Source organism: Acanthisitta chloris, unplaced genomic scaffold (assembly GCF_000695815.1).
Source record: "Acanthisitta chloris isolate BGI_N310 unplaced genomic scaffold, ASM69581v1 scaffold8025, whole genome shotgun sequence".
Lineage (NCBI taxonomy): Eukaryota > Metazoa > Chordata > Aves > Passeriformes > Acanthisittidae > Acanthisitta > Acanthisitta chloris.
This window is the reverse complement of record NW_008673101.1, coordinates 22,716-34,402: the sequence shown is the minus strand read 5'-3', so window position 1 is coordinate 34,402 and position 11,687 is coordinate 22,716. Positions and strand designations below refer to the sequence as shown.

The 11,687-nt window shown below is 38.9% G+C and overlaps 1 protein-coding gene across 1 annotated transcript in view; it reads right to left on the bottom strand.

Moving 5' to 3' along the window:
- CEP192 (centrosomal protein 192kDa) overlaps positions 1-11,687 on the bottom strand; it is a gene marked incomplete at its 3' end in the record, with an annotated part of 40,183 nt that overhangs the window by 19,401 nt on the left and 9,095 nt on the right. Inside the window, exons 7-16 of the mRNA XM_009074782.1 lie at positions 11,251-11,391; positions 10,652-10,994; positions 10,160-10,297; positions 7,626-7,690; positions 7,356-7,544; positions 5,714-5,837; positions 5,480-5,598; positions 2,801-3,827; positions 2,573-2,690; positions 1,013-1,175 (exon numbers count right to left, since the gene is read on the bottom strand). Of these exons, the coding sequence (XP_009073030.1) occupies positions 1,013-1,175; positions 2,573-2,690; positions 2,801-3,827; positions 5,480-5,598; positions 5,714-5,837; positions 7,356-7,544; positions 7,626-7,690; positions 10,160-10,297; positions 10,652-10,994; positions 11,251-11,391 (2,427 nt within the window). The remainder of the gene's footprint in view (positions 1-1,012; positions 1,176-2,572; positions 2,691-2,800; positions 3,828-5,479; positions 5,599-5,713; positions 5,838-7,355; positions 7,545-7,625; positions 7,691-10,159; positions 10,298-10,651; positions 10,995-11,250; positions 11,392-11,687) is intronic.

Sequence of the window (11,687 nt, the reverse complement as noted above, 5' to 3'; positions counted from 1 at the left end):
GGGAAAGGCATGTGAAAGAATGGAAAAAAACAATGAAGTAGCTGTTCAGATTGTTGTAGACAAGCTGCAAGTTACAATCTTTATAAAGGGCATTCAGGGCAGCTGCCTGAGGTGAGATGGCTCACCAGGCCAAATCAACCAAGTAATAATTAAAAAAAACCTAAGTTAACAAAACATGCCCCTTTGATAATCTGACCCTAGTGTTAAAGGGAAAGGGCACCATTAAACAGATTGGACTACAGTAACAATTCAGATCTGAAGGTAACACCAATACAAACATTCCTCTTGTCTGTGGCAGCTTCAGGCAAGGGGCATGAAAGTGGCTCTTAACGAGTGCAAATGAGATGAAAATATCTGTTTCTCTCTCTCAGCACAAAAGATTACTAACCCAAAGGAATAAATTAACACTGCAGTATTATAAATGGGACTTATAAATGTACTCATAACACAAATGTAAAACTTCAGCAAAGGTAGAAAATTATAGTTTCAGTCCTGAAAAAAAAGCAGTACAAGCTAAACTACGTATCTATAAACATTTGTCCAGGGGAAAAAAAAGCAAAAAACAGAAAAAGTATTCTTCTAACAGATGAAGCTGAACAGAAAAAGAGCCTCAGGAGTGAGGAGAGCAGATATAGATCCTGCAAAACACTACTGGAATACTGCACTATATTCCAAGAACAGAATGACTTAACAAGAAATTATTGGGGGGGGGGGGGGGGGGGGGGGAGGGGGGGGAATGCAAGGAAAAAATACACCAACTCTTTCAGAAGTTAGTTGTTCTTTGAATCTTTTTCTATGTTTATATTCAGTAACATTTCTGCATTTAGCACAACCTATTTCAGAATTTACATTTCTGAAAAACTCAGAGGGTTGGGGAGAAGCAGAACACCTTTTCCCTATGCACAGCATGTCCTAAACTGTTCTGAAACCCTTGCAGCTTTACTAATTTAGATTTCTTTTGACCATTTAAAGGCTTGGGAGTAAAGAGGAGGTGTTACTTTGGTTTTCTTACCCAGTATGGCTCTGGATTACGTATTGCTGGTGTGTTCTTATGGGTACTGCCAGGTGCAGAGACATAAGTTAATCTGCTCATGCTTGGACTTGACTGAGGTAGTGTATTCTCTTTGCAAGGAGATTCCTGATAACCTGATATGCAAGTAAAGTCCTTTTCAGACCTGAAACACAGATGCAAAGTATGTCAGTATTAGAATATATTTTCATTGTTGCCCTTAAGAAAATCAACACTACACATTAGCTATAGTATTCTACAAGTCAACTTATTTAGCCTTTCTGTTTAATACAGTCAGTAGAAATGAGGAATCAGCCCCAGTCAATCTTTACAAGTTCTGGCTTTGATATACATAGTTCATTTTCATTACATATCAATCCATAAGGCAAAAGCACCCGAGTTTCATAACTGAACTAAGATGCTAAGGTCACAGAAACAACTCAACTTATTAGAAGGAAAATAAGAGCTGAATCAATACATTTGTATAATTTAGATAAAAGGAAGTAAAATTATATCATCCAACATCCCAGGCATTAGTATTTTCTAATCACTGTTAAGATTCTCTTCATTTCACACACCAGAAAACACAGGATCTCCTGCCACTTTTTCCTACCAGAGAAAATAACATGAAAACCATTAAAGTCACTGACAATTTTAACTGGAAATCCTAATATCTATATAACACACCTGTAAAAAAATCATACTCCTACACATATTCACTTCTGAGAAATGCCAGACAGCCTGTAATTCTAATATCATGTACAAAACAGTAACTGCAGTTAAATACCAAACAGGCAAAGAAATCAGTTGCCTCCTCTCTTTATGAGGCTGCACATAGCAATTACCTCCTGGCCATATTTATATGTTTCAGACTACACAACTAATTTAGTTGTAATCTTATAGTTCATATGACACTTACTGTTATGGGAGCTGATTTAAAAAGCATTGCCCTTCCAGTTGCAAAGCAAATCTTAAACCTTAGACACCAGCAGCAATTTCAAAATATGAAGTGGTCAAAAGCAATACAAATATTTCTACCCATTCTCTCTCACAACAAGCAGTGGCATGAATCAGAGAACCAAACTGAGGGAGTAAGTCTTAAAAACACATCTTCATTGGTCTACAGAATGTTGAGCTTTGTTGTAATAATATTAACAGCATAACCCCCAAACAAATAGCTTTATGAATAATAGGTGAATTACACTAGAACAACAATTATTTTAAATGGGATTTTATAGCTTCATCAGCACAAAGATTTGTGCATATCTCACTAAAAGGATGAATCTTCTTATATTCCTATACAATCCTGAGCAGTAACAGCAATGTTCCTACACAGCACCTGGTGAGTGAGAGGCCAGTGAGAAAAATGAAAAAGTTAACAATCAAGACTGCTTCCCCACAAACAACAAAAGAAAACAGAAAGCTTAGACTAATAATGAAGTCTTAGCCTATTAAAGATTTTCTGCAAACTAAGATCAAGGACAACATTCAAACCAGAACTCAATCCCTCAACCATCACCATGAAGTATTAATAATTCTTACAAGCTGCATCAAGAAATTTACCCTGAAAATGCTGTTCCAGAAGTCTCACTAGGAGAGGAGTGAATTAGAGGTGAAGTTGAAGGTCTGAAGCTATATTGCTCATCCTCCAGAGGCTGCAAGTCACATTCAGGCTTATGGTCTGATAAATAAACAGAATTTAATAACAGTATTTATTTAAGCACAGGGAACAAGCCTGCTGTCAAGAAAAGCCTTTTCAACAACCGGTTACATTTATATAGGTTTACTTACCGGTACTATTCTGGACAGCTGAGGGCACCTTCTCGAAAGTTACATGTTTTGCATTCCCACCACAAGCAGTACTGGCATCTTTGGGGCTCTTCTCTATTTTTTCACTTTTCTTCCTTTCATTATTGTTCAAGTTCTGCACAGGATTTGCTTTTGCAGGACTTACTGAGACATATTTACTGGACTGCTTGGCATGCTTTAGGTTGCCAAGTGAAGGATTATTTCCTGTACTTATCTCTACCAAATCATTACATGGCTCAGGAACAGCACTTGTTTCTTGATCCACTGTTTCTGTATCTTCCCTGATACAGCATCTACTAGTGAGATTGTTGTTCTGGTAAGCATGTGGCAGTTCCATTTTTGCTGCTAAATGAATTCCACATGTCTGGGCTTCATTTCCAGTAGATAAGGTTTGGGTATTGAGGGCATCGGATGTAACATCAGCACCCATTGGTTGCAAATGCTTCCTATTTACTAAATCTGACAACTTTTCTGAATATTTAACACTACCTGAAGTTACATCTTCATGACTGGGAACACCAGACAGCCTAGAAAAATTCTGACTATCATTTTCTTCATTAAAATAATCCAGCAATCGCTTCTCTAGTTCTTGCTGTTTGCTGTGCTTGTTCAAGTCTCCTGCAAGCGCGTACTTACTTTTATCTTTACCCAGTACAAAGGTATCAGTTATAAGGCTCTGGACAGATGCATCGTGTTTCAAAATACTCTCATATTCACTTTCATGTCCGTTATCATCCGTTTTTTTGAGGTATTTTTCCATATTGAATGCACTATTTTCCTCATTGCTGGATAACACCTGATTAGCAGAGATTTCTGCCTCTTCAGCAGTTCCAGGAAGGAAATGTGTTCTTTTACTTTTATTAGACAGTGCCATCATCATAGCAGCTAGCTGGGAAGGTTCAGCACTGGTGGAAGCATTGGCAATAGCAGTTGCAATGGTACTAATACTCAGGACAGAGTCAGAGTTATTAGGTAAGCCATCCTCCAACTTGTCTTTATGAATTCCATCCTACAACAAACCAAAATGAGTTAAGCACCACAGTAAGTAAGTTTTTGTTCAGTGTTTTGTTTTCCTGTTTGAATTATTTTGTATGGCCAGATAGAAATGTTAACATATTGCCTTATTTGTCACATTTTTAATCGCCTGTCAAGAAGGAACAGTGCAATAGGCATAATTCTCATTCTGCTGACCTTTTAAGCCTACTCCACAAAGGTGGTTTTTTTAAAGATTAAATAAAGATTGCCTGCTAGGAAGTCTTAGTTTCTGTAAAACTTCTAAAATCCTAAAAACTTTTAATTCGGTTGGAAGAACTGGGAGTAAAATCCCATCAGGAACAAAGAGCAGAGAAGAAGCTACCATGATCAAATACAGTATCTTCCCAATTAACTCTAGATCATCTGCGTCTCTACAGAGGGAAGACAAAGCAATTCCTACAGCTTTCTCTATCACTCAAGTCTGATTTCTTCACCTGTTTTCACATTGGCCACTGTTAGCAAAGGACACTGTGCAGGTAAACAGTCATGTCAAGACCACAGTCTCTTCCCACTTCTCTTGGATACACACAGGATTGGAAACATCTGTCCTCCTGCACACGTGCTGCATATTTTCACAACATACTCATAAAAAGATGGGTAAAGTATGGAGCAGATAAGCAGACCATGACTGGACTGAAAACTGGCTGAACTGCTAGGCTCAGAGGGTTGTGATTACCAGCACAAAGTCCAACAGGAGTCCACTCACTCACTGCTGTACTACCCTGAGGATCAAGACAGGGGCCAGTACTGTTCAACAACTTCATTAGTGATGTGGATAATGGAGCAGAGAGCACCTTCAGCAAGTTCCATCACCAGACAAAATTGAGGGGTATGGCTGATACACCAGGAGAGTCAGCTGTCATGCAGAGGGACCTCAACCAGACAGAAAAATGGGCTGAGAAGTTCCAAAAGGAAATGTCAACACCAGCACCTGAGGAAGATAACCCACAGACTCGAACAGGCTGGGGACCAACCGGCTGGAAAGCAGCTTGGCAGAAAAAGACTTAAGGGTCCTGGTAGACAGGAAGTTGACCATGAGCCAGCAACGTGCCCTTGTGGCAAAGAAGATCAACAGCATCCTGGCCTGTATTAGGCAAAGCATTGCCAGCAGGCTTAGGGAGGTGACATACATGTTCAGGCAGGGAGGTAGGTCTCAAGGATTAAGAGATTGAAAGTATACTTTTTTCAGACTTCCACCATGTCAATGTTCTTGAATTTTATCAGCTAAAAGACTTTATTCTCATGCTAAAGACAAGTTGTTTCATTAAACAAAACAAAAGGGGAAGACATAGGTGAAGTTCAGAAACTTGATCACAGAATGTCAATAGCCTATGAGTCTCTGAAAAATTATGGGCTGACAGAATAAGCAACTTCAAAAGTGAAGCTGGAAGAAGGAAAATGAGATGGTGACAGTAACACCTGACTACCTACAGGATCATGCCATTCTAATGGAACTACCCTGACAAACAGTGGCACCTGCTAGGATACAAATGATCAATCAGAAAAGCAGTGAGCTGATACCAAAGTCCAAATCTAGCCACATGCAAAGAAACAATCATAATTTGAGTCATTTGAACTTTGTTTCAGTTTGTGGTTGCACTTAATAGAAAAATACAAGAGAAATACCTTTGCTTTACTTTTTGTAGCAGCTTCTGTACTAATGCTTTTATGTATTTCAGCTGCAGTATCCATCCCATGCCCTGAACCTTCAGAGCTGGTAGAATTTGCATGGTTTTTTGTTTGGTCTTCTAAGAACAAAAAAAAAATTTACAGTAAGGAAATTGTCTAAAAACCTGCATTCTTGGGATATACATGTTCCCCTAATGCTCTATAGAAAAAAAATAGCTGTTCTGTAATTACCTTGGAACACCTCAGACAACTGTGAAATCTCTTGAACGGTGTCACCTCCTGACGAATCAGACTGCGTGAGCAAAGCAACAGGTTGCCTTTTCTCTGGAGATGTAATATAGTAACCAAAAGATGGCTGTAAAAAAAAATACCCCAGAATACAGCATGAGTAAATTGAACCATTAACAAATAGGTTCAGTGGGCTTGCAAAGCAGTTTCAGCCACAGTGCTTGCCCAATTGGTGTTTCGCTCCCATACCACTAAGAAGTAACATGTGCCTCCTATCATTGCAAATGCCTAATCCAGACAGGTTCACTTCTCATATCTACATAAAATAAACTAACAACTGTCATAGTTTAACCTCAACTGGCAACTCAGAACCACACAGCTGTTTGCTTACTGCTCCTGCCACTCCACCGAAAGAACTGGAAAGAAAAGGTAAACCTCGCGAGTTGAGGTAAGAACAGTTTAATAATTGACACAAGATACAAATTATAACAATAATTGTAATGAAAAGGAGAGAGGAGGGAATACAACCCAAGAGAAACAAGTGATGCACAATACAACTGTTTACTATCCACTGACTAACACACAGTGTTCCCAAACAGTGATTCGTGGCTGTCAGCCAGCTCCCCACAGTTTATAGACTCAGCATGATGTTCCATGGTACAGAATATCCCTTTGGCCAGTTCAGATCAGCTGTCCTGGCCATGCTCCCCACAAGCTTCTTGTGCACCTGCTCACTGGCAGAGCATGGGAAACTGTAAAGTCCTTGATTTAGAGTAAGCACTACTTAGCAACAACCAAAATACCAGCGTGCTATCAACATTATTCTCATACTAAATTCAAAACACAGCACTGTACCAGTCACTAAGAAGAAAACTAACTCTACCTCAACTGAAACTAGGACACAACTTACTTATATCTGTTAGACAAAACAAAGTATGTATGCTCTCATCATCTCCACCTGGAGATATGCTCTGCCACTGAACCTCTGAATGCACCAGGACAGAACATGCCAACTCCAGCAACACATCATGACACAAGTGGGTTATACAAGCATATTTGACTTCTTCCTCCCATTGTGCATGCTTCCCTGCCTTTTTCTTTTTGTCTGCAACACAGATGAGATATTGTCTACCAACAGCAAATGAGAAAAAGAGACAAATGCAAGCAGCATACAGATGCTGACAAGTTAGACTCTAGATTACTAAATTCTTACTGAAGTTGAGCATTTGCCTAGATAGCACATCAGCTAGCAACAGCCATTCAAAAGATGCCCTCACTGTTTAAACACCCCTGTGGGAGCAGCATTTCATTCAACTACTACGTGGATCATTTGCTTGGACCTCCATTCTGCACCTTGTATACACCCTGGTGTACTTTTCTCTCTAATCCTACACATAATTAGCTCCCAGCCAAAAGGTGAAGATTAACATTCGTCAATAACACCAGCCAGCCCTCCACATCAGAAATTCCAAGAGGGAAACCAAAGCCAATCCAGACCTGTCACACACAGAATTTCCTTCATAAGTCAACTTAGAAACACAGTTCTCAGAGATAATTAGCTGCAACGTGAGAAAACAAAAGCAGTGCCAGTTGCTGTTCTTCCTGTCCCTTCCTTGTGTCTCAATATAAACCTTCAGATACATACCCGTTTCACATCACTGCCTCCACCCAGACAGCCAAGAGCTTCAGATCTCTGACCAAAGAACTCCCCCAAAGACAAACGTAAATAACTGGCATCTTTGTCAGGATCAGGCGTTCTCAGCAGAATACTACTAGCAGGTTTCCATGAGGTATTTGCTAACTCAGATGCATTTAGACTGTCTGCTTTTTCTGCCTGCAGACAAAGAGATTTCAAAAGTTAGAATTTCTAAATAAATCAGAGAACTATTCAGTTAACAATGAGGTAATTAGTTACCTGTATAAGTCTGTGTGCTTTCTCAAATTCTTCCTGGTCTTGTGCAAGCATAGCTGCTGCTTCAGCTTAAAACCAAAGAGAACACTTAGTAACATAAGGCAAAAGTTATTAAATGTCATTACTATTGTTATCATTAAACTAAATTTTGATGTACAGCTATTGCATATATGATTCTAGATCTGCCACAGTTTGGGACACACTAAGAGCTATTCCATCCCATTTTGGTGAGAAAAGTTATATGAAATTAGTTTTAAAGGAATATTCACTGAATCTTTAGGAGACAAAGTAAAATCAGTGTTTAGCTAACTACCTTAGTGGCAAATAAACAAAGTCTATTGCAGCCTTAATCCCAAACTAAACTGTAACTTTTCACAGGATATAGTACCCATACGAGCTACAATCAAGCATCATATGGCTACTCCAGAACAAACTTTTACTACATTTGGGTTTGAAAATTCATTTCATCAAGGTGGTTCCTGTGAATTGGAGCAAAGTAAACAGATTGTTTTGTACCAGTTCATGAAAAACCTATGCACATTAATAGGGCCAAATAAATCGATCTTACTTTTGAATTCAAATGATTACATTATTTCCACAATTACCCTCTACAGAACAATGAACACAAGCCTCTTCACCAAAATTGTGGGAAACTGACCAAGAAATACTGTTCTACCACCTTATTTCAATGTTAATGTATCACTGAGCCCATCAAAACCTCTCAAATATGCAGCCTGGTACACACAGCATCCTTAGTTAGAGTGGGGACAGGGCAAATGGAGGTCTAAGCCAAGAATGGACACAAACTTGTAAAGTGAATACACCTGTTGTACATACAATTACTTATAAGAAGTCACAATACATATCCTGAGGAAAGAAATAAAATTGGAATATGTCTTTACTGACCAACCCAACTGCATTCCCTAAAAGTAACCTGGCACCATCAGTGACACGTTGTTACATCCAGTTGAACTCTAAAACGGTATCAGTTCTTACTGAACTCTCTGTATAAGCCTTACAGCTCTGAAGACTTTCTGAAGCACCCAACACTGTCAAGTGAGCAATCTTGCACTATTCTATACAAGAATTCACCATGTGCAGTTTGTTGACAGAGAAACATGTCATAAATGAGCCCCAGAAGCATCAGATGCAACATTTCCTTTCTGTCCCTACAAATAAAATCCCTTCAGCTGTCAAACTCCACACTTGAGCATTGCAGACAGACAAGCAAACTAGCAGCCAGAAAAATGCTAATCACTTTGAATCCGTAAGGGTGTTATCATTACCATGCAAAGAGGTAAGACAATCATCTCCAAAGCAAAACTGCTTTAAAAACCCAACAGGTGGGAAAAGCTAACCAGCCTTGGAAAAACAACAGCCAAGTATTCTAATCACTCAATAACTCAAGCCTAAGATTGAGCAAAGTGTCTGAAATATAACAGCATTTGAGAAATAATGGAAGAGCTCTACTTTACTGACATAATAGATGGGGAAGTTTCTCCCGAACGGGATCATATTCACTTGAACCAGCAAAAAAACACTACAGTGCTGAAAAACTTTATTCTAACCATTGAACCCTGTTTGATCACTCATTCAAAATAAACAGTTCTAAACAGCAATATGTACAGCAATTCTCTTTGAAAGTAGTAAGAGCCTTGAGTGGACTACGGACATCTTCAGAATACATCAGCCCATCCCTAAGTCAGCTTTAGAAACTAGACGAGACTAGAAGAAATGCTGTTGCACACATTGCTGCAATCTGTCTAGTAAAAGAGATGACATTTTGGTGCTAAGGAGTTGATTTGTCTACAGCACTGAAAACGTATTATCCAAGCCTGTATGTCAAACATACAAACTCTTAAAAAGATCAGTCTGAGACAGTTTAGGGAAAATAAACAACTTCATAAGTAAACAGAGGTTCAAAAAGCCTGGAACCCATTAGACCATGAGAGTCCCATAAAGGCCCTCAATAAGCTCCAATATTTATCAGTTCCAGGACTGGTCTTCAGCATCAAGAAATTCCTAAGGGCTTCACAAAAGAGAATCACCAGCTACTGAATTTGATAGCTCTTTTCACACAGTCTGTAGTTGATTTTGTAGTAATTTCTTGTTTACCATTATTTCCCATCTTATAACCATCATGCAATACAAAATTACTCCTGTTTCCTGTTCTTTAGAGAAAGGACAGCAATAATTAAAGTCCAAAGGAAAAATTGTGGACTTGACAGTTACAGGAGTTACTTCAGCTCATACAATAGGTACCAGTGGCACATGCTAGAATGACTTTTGCTCTGTTTCTAAACACTCTTCATGGAATGAGTAGGAAATATGGAAAGAAGCCATCAAGTATAAATAATTATAGTATCATTATAGGCTACAATCAACATCAGCTCTCAAATAATTTGCAGTATCTAAAGCCTGGAAGCTTTGCAACACTAAATACTGATTTGCTCAAGTCAAAAAATAAAGGAAGAAAGTTTACTTAACACACTTACAGACACTGTTGTAGCTAACTAAAAAGGAAAAATATTACATACATCCAGTAATGAACTCATTTATTTTATCATCTCCAGACAGTTTTAAATCTTGTTCTTCATCAAATGAAGTATAATATGCAAGATCAGTCACCCATTTGCCCTCTTCATTTTGGTAGACAATGCTCTGTGCTAAATCACCTGGAAGATATATCAAAGGTTAGATTGTGAATTAAAATAAAAAGGAACTTTAGATTCAGTTTAGATTTAGATTAATTTCACTTGCAGGAAGTCAGCAACAATTACAAAAAAAGCTCAAGTTGCTGCAACTGCAAGCTTAAACTAGTTTCATCAGCAAATAACGGTTAAGTGCAATATACAACAGTCAATGTTTCTTAAAACAAAAGCAAGCCCAAATTTATTCATGCTACTTTGTTTTTTTGTTATCAGCTCACACAAATTAAGAAAAATGCATAGCTTACAATTTTATTTCTTTTTCCATGCAATGGAGTATGGTCACAACTGCACAGGTGGGTTCTATCTAAAGCAGCTTACCTTTGTCTGCTGTAGCTAAACTTAAGTTCTCACAGCTGTCTGCAGTTGGAGACAGGTAAGTATCAGGAAGACCAACTTTGCATCCGGTTGCATCTGCCTGAGGTGCATTTGCACTATGAATAACTTCAGGAGTGGTATCATGCCCCAGAAAAGGTCCTCTTGCTGCATGTAGTACTTGTGCATCAGAAGCAGCAGCCTGACTGTCAGAGGACTGTATCTCTTGCTTCGGAAGGAAATCTGAGACATCATCTCTCTGGCTGTCTACACACCGAAGATACAGCGAATCCAGTCGCAGCTCAGCGGCAGCGCAGGAATCCAGCACCACGCCAGGAGTCACGGAATCCTGCAGAAACAATCAACATCTGAGCTGGTCACTAGGACAGGTATTAACCATTTGCACTAACACTTCTAGACACAAAACAGTCCAAGTTAACTACATATGAAAAACATATCAAACACCAAAGTGGTATTATTAATTATTTTTTAAACCAATGGTTGAGTCATTAATTCAAATTCTAAGTAGTTTTCAAACACAGTGCCACCTTCTACTACAGCCTTACTTCATAGGATTAACAGGAATTTAAATGGCAATTTCATACCAGTTGCTGTACTGCTCCGGGCAGCATCTCTCTTTGCATAGGGCATCCAGTGACCCCCTGATTTTGTGAACCTTCATCACTAGAATTTCCAGAGTCTACTCCTGTCATGGCCTTGTAATTGGCAGAATCCTGGAGGTTCTTCTTTAAATAAAAGAAAAATAATGAAAATGAGGGGTACTGACATTACCCCAGAACAGATACACCAAAGGAAAGAAAGTAACACTACAGGGTCTTTTACAATGTTAAAGTCTGCAGCACTAAAGTGATTATCACACTTTGTTCACTCATGTGCCACAGCCATTGGCATCTCTAGCTGCTAGCACCACCACCAAGGACGATGGCTCCCAGCTATGCGCCAACCAATGCATCTGCCTCCAAGGGTATACACAGCAAGAAGATGGGAGGATCTCTTCTTGCTCCTACTGCATCCTCTCATT